The sequence below is a fragment of the Plectrocnemia conspersa genome, unplaced genomic scaffold (genome assembly GCF_051122295.1).
Source record: "Plectrocnemia conspersa isolate PC_06_02 unplaced genomic scaffold, ASM5112229v1 ptg000005l, whole genome shotgun sequence".
In the NCBI taxonomy this organism is placed as follows: domain Eukaryota; kingdom Metazoa; phylum Arthropoda; class Insecta; order Trichoptera; family Polycentropodidae; genus Plectrocnemia; species Plectrocnemia conspersa.
This window is the reverse complement of record NW_028277169.1, coordinates 16,605,415-16,626,344: the sequence shown is the minus strand read 5'-3', so window position 1 is coordinate 16,626,344 and position 20,930 is coordinate 16,605,415. Positions and strand designations below refer to the sequence as shown.

Below are 20,930 nucleotides of genomic sequence, written 5' to 3'. Positions count from 1 at the left end.
AACCGCTAATTTACACAAAGCAATCTACTTGCATCAAACTTGAGTGGGCATTAGACTTGTAAGTGTTGTTGATTTTTCCGGCAACGGGAAATTTGTCAGTAGATATTACATTTGCTGAGTTAAGTTGAAATGGGTGCTTCGACCGAAGGCGTGACGTTAAACCAGAATTGTATAATATTAATTTTATAGGCGGCAGTGTCACGCGGTTAAGTTTAACTGTCAATTAATTTCACACGAGCGCAATTTCAGCGGAAATTTTACAGTTGCTAGTTTGAATTGGAAAAAATAGTTTACAATTAAAAGCATACATATATTATAAACATACATGACAAACCATGCCTATTTCAGACCATTAACATCGTTTTGTTTCTATAAAAAATACAGTGCTGTGGAAATTAGTTTGGGGAAATATATAAATATAACAAAAAAATATCGCAATAATTCGATTAATAAATCGCAAACAAAATGGCAAACCTTAAAACGGCCGTCCTTAAAAAATATATATTTTTGCTTTGGCAACTTATTTATATAATATGTTCTTAGGAACAGTGAAATTTACCATTAAATATATATATATATATATATATATATATATATATATATATATATATATATATATATATATATATACGACTTTAATTAATCATCACCATGCTTACCCGTGAGCTTAGGGAAATATAGATTAGTCTAATCTGTGATGATTGATCGCAATTATAATTATATCCTAATCACTAATTACGATACAAATTCCATATAATATTCGTAACCAAATTTTATAAGTCAATATTCAGCGACTTGTACCAATCGTTGATTATGACTTTATTCGAACTTAATCTTAAATTCTGGTCTCAGAATCCTGTATTTAATTACATTCATTGCCACATGAAAAAAATAACAAAAATAGGCAGCAGTTCAAGAAACATTTTATTGTATTTTAACAGCGAAGCGTTTTTAAGAAGTCAGGAACTAAAAAACTATTGGTTTCCAACGCTTTGATTTAGTTTTTATTAAAGGTAAAAAGATATTGAAAAATAAAATAAAATAACGATATTAACTGAGATTTTTCCCAGAAAGGAAATGAAATTTATATATTTAGGTATAGTTGTAAATATCGCACAACAAATAAAATATAGTCGCCCAACATAAGAGCTCAAAGTAGGTTAATATGTTGTTCAATAAAATAAAATTATATACCAATTGATTGTTTATTAAATACGAATAATATTATACATAATTAAATAAAATTCAGTACTTTTTTAAAAGATAAAAAAAATAATAACACATATTCAATGGCAAAAAGTACATAATTGAAAGTTGTTCTTAGTAAGCATTATTATATAAAACGATGTAAATATAATATATCTTCGATCATGTTCATTAAAAATTTAAGGTGTTTAATTTGTTTTGTAGTAAATTGGATTAAATGGTTATAATAAATATTTAATATCAGTCCTTGTAAACGATTACAGTATTGTATTATACATACTACTAAAATACCTGATTAAAATGAAATTATGTACTTTATTTATTCATAAAAAAATGTATGTTTAACAAGATCATATAAAATTAATCAAAGAGACTATGGTTTGGCTCCCCTATATTTGTTAAATATTAACAGAACATCATTTACATCATCAAAAACTATAATTTGCTACAAAAACTCCTTGAACTATTTTCTTGATTAGCTTTGAAACCCGTCTAGAAAGAAATTTGAATTGTTTGAATTATCCTTTGTAATTATCGGATTGTCGCTTTGCGGCCTTGAAACTTACATTTACAAAAGGGGTAGTTTGGAGATAGAGTTAGACCCTAACGCGATTGGTTCTAGATTAGCTTCAAATCTTATACGTCGAAGCTTTTTCGAACTGGAAATCAATCATTAATCGCTTGACGATTATCAAGATCGCCAATTTGATGACATTTCTGTTAAATTTTTTGGTAAATTATACATTTATACAATAATACGAAAGCAGCTCTACTGCAAGTCACAAAACTCAGCTACCAATCCCAAAATATTATTGTCAAAAAAGTTCATTATTATCTAAGTTAATTAATTATATTAAAGTATAATGCTTATAATAATGAGGTTAGGAATTTAAGTAGGTTTTTAAAGTAGCAACAGGGGTGTCGGTAGTCTCTCTGTCGACTCCCTATCTTTCTTCACAACTTTTTTTTTGGAACGTGTAAATAATGCTTTGAATTTATCTGCCCCATTAGTCAATAACATTTTACTTTAATTGACTATGAATAAAATATAAATAGTAAGCTGGAAATTAATTGGAAAACGCTTATATTTCACAAAAATATAATGTCTAGAATTTAATCGCGAATCGATTTTCGGCAAAATTTCGTTTTGAGTAAGAAAATTAGAAAATATATTATTTTAATTTTCTTATTTCAGATTTTAATGTTTTTAAGTTTATAAACTAATACTTAAAAAAAAAAATTAGCAAAACATTTTTAAATTTAAAATAATAAAGGGCCGTTTTATATATTCTGCAATTCGTGATTTGTGTTTCAAATTAACAAGATATTATTGTTATGGCAAAAAAAATATTGTTTTATTATTACCGTTATACAAAAAATACTTTCATTATTAACGGTAATTTCAGAAAAAAATATATGCCAATGATATTTGTCTTCCGCCCAAGTATAAAAAAATGATTTACTTATCCTTTTAAAACTCAATGCCTATTTAATAAAAAATATACAGCGTAATACACTTATTTTTTAAATCTGTACCTTATTGTGTTAAGATAATCTGTAAATTGTATTAAGATAATCTTTAAAATATAAGAATTTAACATTTATTTTCGCGCATTATATTATAGTATATCTAAAGTATTACAATTTTCATCTCTAAATAATTTTTTTTATTTTTTACTTTCTTACATTCACCTGTAGACGTTTTTACTTTGTCCTTTTTATATATAAGCAACCGTCGGTATTTTACTAAAGCACGACATTTAAAAACTTATATTTCTATACCTTTATGGTTAACTGGATGAGCGGCAAAGCTTGAGCTATAAATAAGTATCAAGAAAATTTCTTATATTTATAAGATAAATATTTTTTTATTTCGAAAAAAACAATTTAATTGTCATCTTAATCCTGGTTTTATTTTGTAAAGGATGCTTATTATGGTGAATATTTCTGAAACACAAAGAACTGTATTTATTCACCTGTATAAATCCTATTTTTAGATATGTATTTTGTTGTAGTTTTTTTACTGATAATTATGATTTAGTCATATATATTTATTCTTTACTCTTTTTTATATTGGTAGCTAAGAGTATCGTATCGTTGGAGTATCAAATGTTTTATCTATTATTTTGAATCTTCTTTAGTGTGAAATACAATATAAAACACATTTTTTCAGTGGCTTTTTTTACGAAGAAAATAAAAAATACGGAAGAGAGTGGTAAAACATAGCAACACTAACACATTAAACGTTAAAATTGATATTTATGAAGCTCACTGCTTAAAAATAAAACTTTAATGTACAATTATTACAAAAACAATATTTTTAATATTCTTAAAAAATGATAATATTGGCAATGAATCTTTTATTGCAATCAAATTACCAGTGCTTGGATTTTAGATAACTCACATATTTCCTAATTTATAAGATGCGATAACTTTTACTATGATGTTTTAAATATTATTTTTGTGTTTAAATACAATTAAATGCATATGATTAAATATAAGTATATACACCCATATAAAAAAATAAAACTTTTTTAATATGCGAGTCAAAAAAAGTTTTAATTTATTTTCAACAGGTTTTGGGTCCGTTTCCGCACGCCTTCATAATTACTCTCGACAATTGAAACGAATTAAATTAAATTAAAATATTTAATTTCGCGGTAAATGTTTCGGAATAAATAAGCATTTCACAACCTAGCTCGAAACTTGGGTTCGTATTATATGTAGTAGTACATATCAAGAAAGCTCGTCGACGAGGCACGACAAGAAACGCCGAGATATTAAAAGTGGGGGTCCCCATTCGGCTGGGGGACGTAAGGTCAATTGTTGAGCCTTCGCCGAGATGTAAATTTGCAGAGTGAATAGCTAGAGCTATTCAGAAGATATTTCGCGCTGACACATGTTCCCAGAACCGGGAACAAGGTGGGTCGTTAATATTGCGCGCCGGCCGCGGAGCAATCACAAAATTTATAGTTAAATTATGTTTATACAGGCTGGCGCAAAAGTCTTGGAATAAATCAATAACGTTTTATTTTTTTCGAACTTGTATTGCTATTTAGAAGATTTTATTGTACAAGTACATTTTTAGCTTGAAATATGAAATTCATATTTTTATATTATTTTACTATATTTATTTTTTCAAGAGTATTAAAAATATTGTACTTGTAATATTTTTATATAAGAGTTGCGTTTTTAATATTGTTTTAGAGCAGTGAGCTTTTTAATTATTAATTTTGACGTATAATGCTCTACTTGCGTTGAAATTGCTATACTTTACCACTGTCTCCCGTATCTCTCATATATACGGTTGCTTTTTCGTAAATCAAGCCCCTGAAAAAATATTTTTTATACTGTATTTCGCAAAGTAGCTTTTGACGGTAATGCTAATTCAGAATGAAAATTTGTTTCAAAGCTCAATAGGTTGTTCAATTTTTTTTAATAGTCCAATCAAGTGCATATTACAGCGCTCTTTAAGTCATCTAATATAAATTTAAAAGCTCCTTTAGACCTAAGCATCTCTTTTGCTTGGTGCTTCAATTCCCATTAGAACAGCTTTTAATGATAAAACAATTGTCGTAACAAAGCCAAACCTTTTTTCAGTAATATATTATAGGGATGTTTAATATACATATTTAATTGCCTTGAAAATTATCATTATCTTAATTTTTTCCAACATAGAAAATAGTATTAAATAATCTATTTGTTAATAATTTTATTTTAATCGTTAATAATTTATATGTTATATATAATAACCCCTTGTTCTACATATATTTTTTACCGCTTTTTGAACCTAATTTATTAATTTTGTAATATTTACATCACTGTTTGGTTAATTTGACAATTTGGTTGTGGTTCTATATATAGATATAAATTATTTCATTTAGAGTTTGAAAATATATTTTTATAGTTTTGATTAACATCACTTATGACTGAATATAATTCATTAGTATACCACAAATTAATTTTTACTATGCCAATTACATTTCTTTGATCCTTAAATTATTTTGATTTATTTTCTACATTTGAAAAAATAATTTCATAACTAACTCTACTCTTCTTAATATAATATATAAATTCCAGAAATTTTTAGTTAAATGTATATTAAAATAACGCTGAATATATCTTATAGTCATCTGCAGATATATGTGGAGTGAGGTTGCTTTGGTTAATTTTAAGACGTTTTTATGTAAAATTATTTTTAAACTCACTCTTTGTGATAACTGGCTCTATTATATGGATTTCAGGCGTAATAAGTCAATGTAATGAATGTCCTTTTATCATGTTTTTAGTTATGTGTATATATATATGTGTGCGTATATGTATTCGTATGTATGCATACAAATATCAATTTGTATGTATTTAAAAAATATATACAAATTGATATCTTTTTAACCATCATGACGCATTAAGTTAACCTGTCAGGTCAAAATAGTCTTAATTTTAATAAATAAATAAATAAAATCACAAATAATATTTTTGTTGCAAATATTTAAAGGGTCTTCTTTGTAAGATTTAGTTCCACGTTTGAATTTTTAATCTACTATGAGCTTTTTATATGTCGTAGAAGACCACGTGTGAAAAGCCGTTTAAATATTATACTACTGTTCCTCTATAGTTCAGACATTCAGTCGCATGTCTGAACTATATAGCTTTACATCCAGTATTTATATTACCAGTAAAATATAATTACTCATATTAATATATGTCATTATTTTCTCTCACTCTATGGAATTGGGTCTAGAAGCATAATAGGGAATATAAATGTTCACTATAGCGTCACACAGTAAAAAAAATAATTTAAAATTTACTACGACAAATTTGTATTTGATGATTTTCCGAGAACCCCTAGATGTTACCTTGTGCTTCTTATAAGACAATTAATCTGCATTAAAACAGATACACAGTCGTAATTTTATGTTTATTTAGAGGTAATTTTAAGAGGTTGGTCATGACATTTATATAATTGTTTTTATTAAAAGTATAACTGAGCTATATATATATATATGTATTATTTAAGCTGTGTTAATGACGCAAACCACGTAATTTATTACCTATCAAAAAGTAATACGGTATTAAATCAGGTTGCTATGAAAATTTTTTTATTGAAAATATTGTTTTATTGCAGTTAAAATTATTTTAAAGTTTTCGATCTGTATTTTTGTGACAATTCTTAAATATGGAAAAGCAATTAAATATATTAATTTTTGTATGAGTTAAATCAGTAGGTAACTGCTTGTAAATTTAACAATAATTTTTGTGCAAATGTTGTAAAGAAGCGTACTGATTATGTAACTAAAATAATAAAACTAACGGGGCAGGGTAATTCAATTAGTTAAATTGAGTTATTAATTGTTTTCATAAGTCTCAAATATATATTTACAGCTATATAGTTCATAATATAATTAAACAATTATAATATTTTTTTGGGCTTCACAAACCCTACACCTTGCCCTTTCCTCTTAATTCTTGTAAAATACAATTTTATAAAAAGCAATTATATCGCATTAAAATACATCCATATATATACAATACAATTAATTGATTGAAGTATGATTTTAAGCTCAACATACCCTCCCACCTGACCATTTCCTCTCCATTTGTTAAAAATACAATTTTATAAAAAGCACTTAAATCACATTAAAAATACATTTACAAACATACATAATAAATTTATTTAATTGCAGTATACATCCAGGCTTCACACACCCACCCCTACACCTGATCCAACCTCCACGTTTAAAAATACAACCTTATAAATAATAACAAAATAAAGCACAATCAAAATACTTTCGTCGGTAATAAAAAATCACACACATTACCTAATTTAATGATGTAAAAATATATATTTTATAGTTGAATAGAGAATATACATATTTAATATCAGCTATTTTTTCACTTATCCATTTAGAATAAATACACAAATATCACAAAACTATAGTACAAGTAAATGATTGTAACGTTTTACATTTTATTAAAAAATACAAATAAGCATTTATTAAAATATATTTTTTTGTATTAGATCTACTGTAAAAAATTGTAGTATTTTTTTGATTAACCTTATTAGTACTACTAATTTAGTATATTGGTATTTTTATATCTTAAATATAAAATTATATTTTCACTAACAAAATATAAAATATTTTCATAGATACATTATATATAACCTTTCAGTAGTAATTTTGTATGTAGAAAAACCAACTCCCTAATCAGAGCTTTTTTGACCGTTTATCAAAAAGTTTCTTTACCGTTTATAATTAATAACTGTTTATATTTAGTAACTGATTTATTGCCATTATAATTCTATAAATCATATAAAATAAATATTTTTGCTTGCGCCGCGCGGTGAGATTCTGGGAAAAGCTTTGGTTCACTCAATGCGTGAAAAGATCTATCTATGTGGGTACTGTCTATATTATAGTATATCTTGTTGTTAACCTGTCTCACTAAAACTCACAAATGGAACACTCTAGTGATATGACATTTTTACAGAACGCTGTGGCGAAACTGTGCACGTCAATTCAATATTTTTCATGTATTAAAATATTTATTTAAATAACTTTAATATTGTAGCGCATTATATGTTATGTGTTTTGAGACGTGAAAATAAATATTTAAGTACATACAAAGAATGTTTACAAAGGAAGCAAAACTTAGGGCAATAAATGTCAAAGAGAATGAAATAAATTTCTCGATACGACAAAGAAAAAGGTACTAGTGGTCGAAATTTTTAAGTGGATTAACACAACATAAACTAGCCCTCCATATAAATAGAAGTTTTGATACACCAAAGCTTTGCTATGAAACGCCGTTGATTGTAAAGGCATTGAAAACATGAGGTCCGACCCAAAAGTAAGTGTACTAATTTTTTATTTAAATGTATATAAAACTCACATGAAACTATATGTTATCTTTTTTAAAGTACGACCCTTGAAAAGTTAGAGTAGTTTTACCATTTTCTCCCCTGAATATAGTAGTTCATAAGTTATAATTTTTTGTTTTCTACCACTTCAACCCTTGAATTTTAAATTTGGAAAAGTAGAAATCTCATGAAGATAGGTTTGGGCTGTGAAAGTGTATGGACTTTCTTCTTAAGCAAAAACTATTGAATTGAAAGCACCGTGTGAGCAGGTGCGTTATCGTGGTGTAGCATTCAATCGTCTAGAAAGTCCCTCTGGACTCACTGGACCGTTATTCGATGTCGTTTCGAAACACTTTGTAGAAGGTCTAATTGACTGTCTATTTTGGAGGTGAAACATATTTTTGCGCAATTTGATCGCTGACGAAAAAGGGATAACCATAGCTTTCACGCTGGACCTGATCACATGTTCTTTCTTCAGATAAGAGAAAAAATTTGTGACATTTATTATTTTGCTGTTTAGGTTCAAAATCGTATTCAAACATTTATACTTGGTTTAGTAATACTTTATTAAAAACTGTATGCATTACAAGTTATCATAAAAAAAAACTTATTTTTATATTAGAATCTCAATAAATTGGATTGTTTTACCATTTTGAGTGCGGCAGTTTCATTCTATAATCTCTATGACAGTAAAATAACCTTCAATGGCCTTCAACTTTTGGCATATATTATATAATTAATGAAGGGTGCTTACAGAATTTAGTTATTAAAAAAATCTACTATTAAAAATATTATATGCTATAAAACTTTTTAAATATAAATATAAACTAAATACTAAAATGTCTGTACTTAATCAAATGTAATAGGTTTTAATCAAAATATGATGATATTCATTATATAATTAATCTTATATTTATCAGTCGTTTGTAAATGTCATTAAAAACTATTTATTGTCAAACTTTGCTAAAAAATATGTTTTTAAATAAATTCGTTCAAATACCAAATGCATAAGACATATTTTTTTCATAAACAAACTATATTTTTCTATTTTTTTTCTACTTTAATCATAGCTAGGGTAAATAATTTATATGAAAGTCAAGTATATTTGCATTTTCATGAACTATTTGCATTTATTATTTTCAAACATACTTTCTCAAGCGTATCATCCTTGGGATTATTTGCTTTTTATTTTACAAGACAAAATATTGACATAACATTAAGCTCTTATTTTTGTATGTTGCATTTTTTATAATTGAAAAATACATTGAGTTGCTAATATCTTGCTTAAAAATATTATTTATTAATGAATTCTGACCTTAATTATTTAGACAAGCTAACTATACAAACATACTACTACGATATATTACATGGCGTAATACTTGATTAATAACTAATCGGTAAACTGTATGTAGTAATAATAAACAAGAAAGTTATAGTAGTAATATACAATAGTTTTAATTAATTTGTCATTAGTTGAGTGAGTAATATTTTATTAAATTCAATCAGTAGGATATTATATTATTATTGGTTTTAATAAATAGCTATATAAATTGACGTGTAAGATTTAAGCTGAATAATTGATAATTCTTATTGAAGCTAAAATTGCGATTTTTAATAAAAGCTTTGTTTTAACTAAAACATATTAAATTGTATTATTATTATGTATTATTAATTTTTTTATTTAATTATATATTTCTAGAACATCTATTTAATTTAATTTATAAATTAATAATAATTAACTTATTGCTCCTTATTTTAAAATTTAATTCACGTTATAAGTAGATATAGATTAAATCTATACATATTAAAAAAAGCTGTAAATTTAAATAAAATTATATTATCAAAATATGCATATTATTAAAAATAACAAAGATAATAGAAGTGTAAAAAAATGTGTATTTAAAATCGCATTATGATAAAAAAAGCTTAAGGTGAAGATTTTTTTAATGTAAGAAAAAACTTTTAGGCCAGACGTTATTAAAAGATGAAATTAATATACAAAAGATTACAAAGAGAGTTCATGACATTGCATACTTTTATTTTATCTCAATTAATTATCTTTTTCTTTTAGAATCCATTAAATAATCGTGAAGAGATATTTTTGTTTTAAACTTACGCGCATTATTAAGATTTATGATCAAATTATCATAATTAATAAATAAATATTTTAATTAAAAATAATAGCATAATTTACAAGTTTTTGTATTTTAAATTTAAAAAAATAAATTTGGACCAAATGTCTCATCGAAATTGACTTTTATTTTAAATTTTTATTTATCATTATGTGAAAATATCTATTGTCTTGATGTTTTAAAATGTGCGATTTACAAACTTGATTTTTTAAATAACATAAAATAATTTTATACCATAAAATTATTAGAATTTATTGTGGCACACATAATTATCTCATTTAAAAGTAATAGTAAATATAAATAAAACATATTTGAATGATTGTTTTAAATTAACTATTTGTTTATATTTGTTTAAATCTTATTAACATTTCCATTTAAGAAAAACATCGTTCTATTCCGGTGATGTATACTTAGTGTACATTTAAAAATGTGTAAAAATACACAGATCCTTCATATGGAAGATTGTCGGTGGTGGGAGTGAATGAGGTTGTTGTACTCAATAGCACAAAGTGGTGCTACTCCTAGCTGATTCTTTAAGAAAGACAGTCTTGTAGTCAGCAATCTCGATGAAGGGCGTTAATAGGGACTTTTTCAAAGGATCCAATAAAGTGGGCGTATACTCTTAGCTGACTCTCTAAGGTGAGCCTAGCTCAGCTAAGGCTGCAGTTTTCTCGTTAAAGGATGTCTGAAATTAGTCTTTAGTGGGGTGGCTGGTCTATTGACCATTTATGTGGCGTGCATTGGGATTGTAAAACGATTCTAAAAATTATATATTTTTTAATGTTTTTTCGTAAATTTACGTAATTATGAAACGTAATCGCTCAAAAAATCAGCTACAAACAACCACACCGAGAGAGTGGTTAAAGCCGACTACAACGCGGGTGGTCCGGCTGGCCAGCTGTCTTGCGTAGTCGATACGCGTGCGCTATAAATTGCATATCGGGAATTAAATACGTTGCGCATGCGCACTAGAACTTCAGCCGTTATTATTATGTATTTACAGTCGCCCGTTCAACCGTTCATTCGGTTGAAGTTTTGAATCTGTCTATTTCCCCGGCATTTTGGCCTTCATGTCTCGCATTAGAAGCTGTTGGCTTCCCATGCCAATAGCCGGGCAGGTGTGAAATCTCTCGTACACTGCACATCCCAAAAGATCGTGTTCTAAATTTAAGGAATACGAAAAGAATTTTCCAGAACCGATTTTTATATCACTTCAACGCTCGTATGGAACTTTATTTAATTTTATGAGGTTAAAAAGTGAACTTATTTATTCGTCACCAGAATTTAATGTAAAATCTATAAATTGCATTAATTGAAGTATTCAATTTAATAAAAATATTTTTTACCATACCAGCGACAAGTGCTTCTGTAGAAAGATCATTTTCTACAATGAAAAGAATAAATACATTCACTATAAATAGTCAAAGTGAGAATAGATTGTCAGCTCTTGTATTAATATCAATCAATAAAAACTTCTAGATAAATTTATGAAATACAATACATTGTATTATGTGGTTATTAATGACTTTTGTAAGAAGGAGCGTCGAATAAAATTAATTTTATTCGACGCTCAATGTATGTTTATCAAATAAAGAAAATAAATTTAAAAATATGATTTTTATTCCCCCCCCTCCTGACAGCACTTGTTTCAAAAGTCACCGCACGCAACTGTTATCTATGGGTATTCTTTACATTTGATTGACTTACTCAGTTGGTACTGATTTACCTGGTTGTAGCGCATTAAGCTTACGCCAATCAAATTGCAACGAACTATAGTAGTTTTTAAAAAAGATTAACTGTCTACCGTAGCTTAACTTTTGATATCTCTATCACCTGGCGAAGTAAGAGGTTTCTTGGTAGCACTAAGAAACGTGCTTCTAATCAAAATTATATTTGATCTCATGACTTTTATTGTTATAGATATTGTCTTTCTCGAAAGCAGTTTCAAAGTGGTTAAAAGACATTAGAAAGCATTTCAAAATTTAGTTCCAAGAAACGTTGTATTGTGACATTGTTTGGCAAATGGTCGCCACATGGAATATATAGGATAGTTTATATATTTAAAGAATTCAATAAAATGTTATATTAAATACAATTTTTGAAAACCTATATTACGACGTCTTAGATTAATTCTTTTAAAAATATGGTTAATAAATATATTATACATGGTTAATAAATATATACTAGATTAATTTTGACTACTCTACTGTAATCTCCGCTTTTAATTAAATATGTGTCTATTAAAGCATATTTATGTTTAAGAGCAACTGTGTCATTCTTGGTAAACCACCCTATACATAGTTCAATTTAATTATATGTGTATTCAGGTAAACCTTTGAAACTTCACTTAGCTATTTAATATTGAATGTCTAGGGAGAACTAATACGCATACATCACACACTTGTATTTCTTTCTCGACGAAAATTTTTAATTCAATCTCTCTACCTTTGATCAATAAAGCACGTACCTCACTGATTTCAACATAAATTAATTTTTATTACCACGTGCAGAATTTATACGAAGCAATAAAGGAAAGGTGCATTGTTTTCGTGACTGCACCGGCACAGTAATGGATTATGCGATTTTTCTGCAAAAGTGCAACTATGCTCTTTGTGTGCCGTGATTTACGTTTAACTTTTACTATAGTAATATATTTTGAAAAAATATCCTACGAGATATGACTAAGTCACGTATTAAATTAACAGTACACGTGATTAACGACGGACGCGTGTTAAATAAAAATGATTTATATAGCATACAAATACAGCGGGACCACAAAACACTGAGCGATACTTTAAAACATCGTCTATTTTCTTAGACAACCTGTATAACGAAATGAATTTTTACTAATAATAAAATACGTGTACTGAATAAGTACGATTTTCACTTTAAATTCAGAATCGATACAAAGAACACTGATTGGGTTCGATTTAACGCGAAAAGCAGAAACGAAGTGTGAAAATGTGATTTTTTTTAAATAGAAGCGTTGATGGAAAAAAATAATTTAATTTAAAATACTTATTAAAAATAAAATTCGTGTGAATCTGATAAATATTACGAAGACACGCAATTTTTAATATAAGTAATACATATAATTAGCTAAGATACATAGCCGCAATATGATCAACTACAATTAATTAGTGTGATTGGAACATCACTTAAACTAATAAATTATATATTTTTATATAAAAATTTTATATACCATCCCTATAGAAGGCGCAGTAAATATTAAACTTCACAGTTAATTGGGCAAAACTCTGATTTTGTGCACTCTTGCACACTAGCTAAAATAAACTTACCTGAACTAAAGCTTATTATTTACTTTTCTGATAACAACACAATTTAAGCTTTTATTAAATTATTGTAAATATAGAACATGGGAGGAAGGCAAAATAAAATAGTATAATAATATAATATACCTTACTTTTTATTGTTATATTGCTTATATATGAATAAAATATATCTAATAATCCAAAATATATTATTTTTCAAAATGCATTAAGACTGATAAAATAAATATGATGATCATATTTAAATTAACCTAATTTATTTTTATATAAATATTAAAATAAATGTTGATATAATTTCATATTATTATGTATAATTATTATAAATGTTAAAATAAATATATTTTAACCATTTAAGTGTTGCATGTACTCATCGATCCTATGCTTCACTCAATCCAGACATTTTAGTGGCATTTCGCTAAGCGATACCATAACGTAAGATTGATGGACCCCTAATTAGTCCAAAATGATACATATTGATTGTTTATTCTTAAACTTTATCAGATTAGAAAAATATTATTTTATTTATACTTTACCTATTTGTTTTATTATCAGGTCAAGAATTTCATCGATAAAAAGACGAAGAACGTTCGAATTCAATAAGATAACTCTCGGTACGATTTTAGAAATTTGATTTATAAAAGAGGAAGTATTTTCTGGCGGATAGAATGAATTTCTCGTACGACAGGAAATGAACCACAAAAAGGGTGAGCTAATGAAATGTGGAGAGTTTCGTTCAGCTTAATTTATAAAGATCCAAGAGAAAGTTTAGATAACATTCCAAATAATATACGCTGTGAAAATATACATACATTTTTTTAAATTATAATAATAAACTATATAACAATATAAGTTTATAATTATAAAAATAAATATAATAATACTTGTATTATATTTTTATTATCAATTAAAACAACTCGAGAATTATTGATCTCATTATAGATATTTATATATTGCTCAAATATTAAAAAAAAATACTATCAATATAATCTCATGTATGATAAGCTTAGAAATAAAAAATAATAATAAATATATTCAGCTTGATAAAAACTATATAAATATATCACTGTATTAGTCACATACATAGTAAAACTTTTGGGTTTAGGGGAAAGCTGTAAAACCACAATGTGCTAAAAACATCATGAATCTATATTGACACATTCCACAGTGGGATTTAGACGGATAAAGAACACATCGATTATTGCCCGGGGTGTGCAAAATTATATAATATATTATAGCGTATTACACATAATAGCTACACGTGAAGCTGTACGTTTTCTTTGATAACATTGTTACGTCACGTGAGTTATAAGACACGTGTACATAACTCACATTCCGTCTATTATGATATTATACATTTTATACACAACGCGATCGTAAAGAAGGTCACGATGAACAGGAAGATGATACGCCATTTTGGCCAAGCACTCAAGGTGGAGTCCAACCACTTTTAGAAACGACGTCATATTATTATAAAATAATGTTGATTTATAATAACAAGTAGCTGAAGTTGCTTTTACATATAAATATAAATATATATATACTAGAAAATAATGTATGCAACGGTAACACAAGACAAAATTCGTTTACTGAATATCGCTGTATTCTCAGTGAGAAAGATTTTCAGCTTTCTGCTCATATTTCATTCATAATAAATTTGAGTAAATGTGTCAGACAAATGGATAGTCGTACATATAAACATAGCCACTGCAGATTTTTGCAGCATCTTGAAAAGCTTTTTATCTTTTTAAAATTTATGACAGAATTGTATTGTCAATAAGTTTATTTATTATCAAAAAGTGCTTAAAACATCTAAATTTAAAGCATATTTTTTGCTATCTATGAACTTTGGTTCAATTTCATCGCAATTTTGACAGAGGAAGAAAATGCTTAAAATATGTTTATATTTGATTGATTTCGATTTATGACTTTCATTTAAATACCGAAATTCTTATCTATTCAAGAAGCTACAACGTTTGAAAATGTCACTGTCTAAAACCCTAAACTCGCGTTAATAACTGTGACCAAAATCATTTATTAACAATGGAGATTAACAACGTGAAGGATTTTAGGCACCGCACAGAACACGGGTTCAGAGTAAATATTATCCGTCATTAAAAGAATTCTTTTGTGGCGAAACGGTCACGGATATCACAAATCACCGCATACGTGACATTTTAGAAAAATGCAATACGACCTTGGACAAGCGAACGTTGCTTTCTAAAGGCGTAGACTTATTTCGCCGTTCTACGAAGCGACTACAGCGATTGGCTTGAAGATTGCTGCACATATGCGATTGGCTAGCAAGACCTAAAGTATGTCAACCCGGGCTTCGATGAGGAGGGTGAGACAGACAGTCAGAGTCACCAGCAGCCATCCGAGAGACCAGCAGACGCGCCCCCACCGACAGACGCAAAGAGACGACCTGGAATACGGAACGACCATCGCCGCAAGAAGAACTACTTCCTGACACTCGCTGCAAGCAGCCATAAATACCCTGAGGATCATCCACGGGCATCATCACTGGTTCATTTTCATTATAATTTTCTTATAATTTAAATTTTAAACAATAATTAGTTTACTGTATTCAGAGAAATTATTGAGAAAATTGTAAAAATATTTTACAGTGATTTTATTGTTTATTAGTCATTTTTATGTATTATTATATTACTTCACATATTAATTTAGCCATTAATACGATTTTAGTATAGTATATATGTTATAGAAATGTGGTTAGGGTACAATGAGGAAAATGTAAATTTTCTGACGGTATAGTATTTTATTTCTCATTTAGCCTATTGTGGTTTAGGGGGCAAATTATATGGATGAATAATATTATGTGGTTTTTTAGCTTGAACAACTATGGGTTAAACCATTTAATTCCATTGTTTAATGTGGTTATTCTAAATTCAATTTAGATCTTAAAACATTCCTTTAACATATTAAATCTACATAAATATTTGAGAATCTCGTAACAATGAATAAAAATATTTGATCTTGTGTATTACTGTGCTTGAAGAAAGTGTAGATAAACTATAATATTCATAGCATATTTACACTGAGTAGTACGTAAAAGTATGTAATAATAATTCCATAATATAAAGCATTGTCTATATATGAGACATCAACAGACATATAAATATATATTACCTAATATAAATATATATTCTTAAAATAACGTATATTTCTAATTTATTTTGTACTAACATTATTTTTTATCGGTTGTTGTTATTTAAAGTTTATAAATGAAAAGTGGAAGCAGAGATTTTATACATATTTTTCTCTCTCCTTTATATGTTTTATATAAATAGATTGAAGTGTCTTTTATGTTTGTATGTATGCTATTTAAATCTTCGTAAAAAGTTAGGTAAATTAAAAAATGGTTTTTAAGTTATTTTTTAAGATTTAATATGTATAGCATCACCAAGCTAATTGAATTATAGAAGCATCTATCTTAATATGCTTCATGTGACTTGATGCAATTTTTTTTATATTTGACAACAGACTGAGCCTTTGGATATAATGAAAATTTTATAACGTACATGTAAATTATTAATAAACACGAAAATATACATGATATGATTATCCTTTCACCGAAAATAACACAACATGTAAGTTTTAACGAAAATCAAGTTGTTTTGTGGTTTTATGTATTTTTGGCTCATATTATTATACCAAGGATTACTTAACTATAATACTTAGGTATATGATACATTCTATATAACAAGACCTGTATATAATAAATAATGACGGAAAATAAATGAGCTATGACAATCTAACGAAACGTATTTTTCAAGGCATTCATTTCAAAAAGATAACAGTAACGTATGATGTAACATAATATTTCATCTCGAAAATAAAAGGCGGATATTCACTGAAGAGGATTAAAAGTAGCTTTTATACCATATTTCTTGTAATCAATTTAAATATATTGTTATGTGTAATTTTTTTTATCAATGCAAAAATAATATATTCATCAATTACTTTTATTGTTAACAGTCACTATTCTTCAAATATAGGAATAGCAATAGTTTTTTTTAATATTGTGTTATACAAACTTTATTTCACTTAATGTCAATTAATATACATACATTTAAAATGTTTTATGTAATTTATAAATTTAGTATTTTAATAAAAAATTACCTGTTTGTAAAAAAATGTTTGTAAACAAATGTTTGTTTACAAATTATATCTACCATAAAAAGTTTTGCAGATATTATACAATTTTTAAGTCAATATTTTGCTTCATAGACCGTGTTTGGCTAGTAGTGTATTTTTGTCTTTATTTTGGTTGCCAAAGTTAGAATGTTTTCTCTGAGGAAGATTAGTTTTCATTCCAGAAATCACCGCAGTCACTTTAGTTAAAAGCGTTGATTGGTCCGTAACGTAATTTCATGTTTGTAAACAATGTTTACTATTGTTTGTACTTAGACAGAATTCTTTGTTATTGTGTTTATAATTTGTACATGAGGGCAATGGAAATGCGTCTTTTAGGTAGATACTGATTCTTATCTGTGAGCGGCATTTATTATGCCGCAGTTGTGTTCTAAAATCTGCTGTTATTTGCCCGATATCTTATTATATTTGGGTAAAATTAAAAAGTTGTCTGTGAATACTAGTTCTCATTTAAACATATTTTTAAATTAAATTCTTTTTATGGATGGATTTTTTAATTCGTTGTACCAGTTTATTTTGGATTTTTGTTGCGCTTCTTGTAAATGGCGTTCTTAATATTTCCAAGAAGCATACTAATATTGACCATTGTTAAAACACAGGGACCTAAATCCAGTGGCGTAGTGGGGGGCGGGCCGCCCCGGGCGGCACTTGCTTGGGGGCGGCATATTCGCGATGGGATCGTCTAGTGTGGTTCTTAACTCTGAATGCACTAAAACATATATAAATCCACGAATAACAAGAGATCAATAATATCCAATTTATTATTTTAAGAAATGCTGACTTTATGACCTTGCAAAAAATGTATGGGGGGGGGGGGGGTGGAAATTTTAAGGATCGCCCTGGGCGGCACATACTCTGGCTATGCCACTGCCTAAATATCAAAAAATAGTGTAACGCCATGATGTTTCTGAGGATTAGATCACTGCATCATTAATATTATTGTATTGAAATAATTTATTTACACCTTGGGTCTGTAAAGAGTTACTGTGTACTGCTGTAAATTTTACGTCATCTCACTGCAATTACCAAAAACTTGTAATTTTATTGTAAATATTTGTATTTAACGTTAGTGAAAAATCTGAGGCTATTGCTAAATGCTTTCAAAACTAATTTACAGTCAATAAAATGATGTTGAAAAACAAATCATATATTACTTTGCAAACTTTAAAAAAATGCTGGAGCCAAATCAAAAAAATAGTGGAGAAATCGCTAACTGGAAAATGTTTACAAATAAAACGACTTCCTATTCGAAATGAGTCCAGCAAAGACTATTTTTTTACAAAGCCTTTAAAACTATTTTAAGACTATTTCTAGAGCTAGAATACATAGATTCTTGCATTCAAATGTACCAATTAGTTTGCAATTCCTACACAACCAATTACGTTCTACTGTATACTATTTAATTAAACTATTTAAAATACGTATCGTAAAAAATATTATTGTTGAGGTGTTCCATTTATAAGAGAGACAAAAACATACTTTGAGAATTATAGTATAGATGAATTTGTCACTTTAGGTGAATTCATAATTTATCATCACCCACACCCACATAAATGGATTGACCCATAAATTCATACATCTTTACACATATCGATATAAAAAACGTATTAAGTGTGATTTATGTGGGCTGATTTTGATTAATGCGTTTCTTTTCCGCAGGTCTTCGTACGTGTCCGTTCTGACTATAGTCGCATTTTCCACCGAGAGATATCTGGCGATATGTCACCCCTTACATCTTTATACAATGTCAGGACTGCAGAGAGCCGTCAGGATAATAGCAGCTCTGTGGCTAGTATCCTTGCTTTGCGCTGTACCGTTTGGCATCGAAACCAAAATACACTACTTGGATTACCCGCCGAGTGAGTATAATACAGATTTATGCTACGTAGCTCTTTGTTTGTAGGGGTTAAACTTCGAAAAGCTTTGAAAAATAATGCCAGGAAGTACTATACACATATAACACCATTGTATTCCATAATAGAAAATAAGAATTGTGTGTAATAATCATACACAGCGATCCGTTTACAAATAGAAAAATAAAATGAAAAAGCAATTTGACTGACACTTTGGAAAACGCTTTACACCATCTATATAATGGCCAAATGCTCAGCTATTGTTTTATCGTGACGTTACGAGAACGAGGGTAAACAATGTATCTATATATATACGTTAATGGGAATAGGTAAAAAAACGTTATGATGAATTCCCAGTTCTCTCAAGTGCTTCTGCACTGGAACTATAGCATTTTTATTAGGAGAGATTTTATCTTACTCAAATTATTTTCATATTGCAAGTAATTATTTTCTTATAAATATAATACTCATAAAAATTGTTGTATTTAATTAAACTATCATTAAAATACATTTTAACGAGCTAATATAACATGTACATTAATATGTACATTACATTTACATTCTCTCTCACATTCGTTAAATTTAATTGTTCTAGCATTCATCTCATTTTATGAAAAAGTATCTTATTGCAAAAATTCTTAATTGAAGATTTAATTGTAGAGGTAATTTTTATATGAAAATTCACAATTAAATACAAATAATCATTATAAATTTGAGTTTGTACCCTTATTATTTAATACTGTCAACTGTTTAAAAATTTACAGGGTTTGATATGGTTTATATGAATGAAAAAAATATTGTTTTATTAAGAAGGTGCACATTTTTTTCACCATTATCTGAGATATATTTTATTTATTATTTAAAATAAGATTACCATGCCTTTTATCAGCTTTTTATAATTTACATTAAACATATCGATGTACAATGCCAGTGCATTTAGAAGCTAGATAATATTATCGAAATCATCGTAAAAGGCTTAAATATTCCGGAACTCAAAGGAAATTAAAAAAAATAAAACGACGGTCCATTGTGTGTCATTTAATGAAATCCTTACATAAAGAGGTTAATTATAAGCTTATTTTTAATATTTAGTAAGGCCACTCTTAGCTTTAATTACTGCTGCAATCCTTTTTGACAATTTTTTTATATATTTCTTTCACCGCAGTCATTCTATGGCAAATTTCATTGCTGCACTAGACAGTGCTAATTGCTTTGTAGGTGTATTTACAACTTTTAAGTAACTTATATGATATATCAAGCTTCAGCCCAATGCTTTAAAATATGGTATCACAGTCAACACATACAATGAAGTATTGTGAAGTCTGAAAATCGGTGACATATATTTAATTTATTACTAACTTATCGTATATCATAAATTAAAATTTAATTCTGCTGTGAAAAAAGAACCCGCAGCTAT

The 20,930-nt window shown here is 27.6% G+C and overlaps 1 protein-coding gene across 2 annotated transcripts in view; it reads left to right on the top strand.

The window, feature by feature from the left end:
• Window positions 1-20,930, top strand: part of CapaR (Capability receptor) — a 179,591-nt gene that overhangs the window by 117,347 nt on the left and 41,314 nt on the right. For both annotated transcript variants that reach the window (XM_088186403.1, XM_088186404.1), the window contains exon 4: window positions 19,320-19,519. In XM_088186403.1, the coding sequence (XP_088042529.1) occupies window positions 19,320-19,519 (200 nt within the window). The remainder of the gene's footprint in view (window positions 1-19,319; window positions 19,520-20,930) is intronic.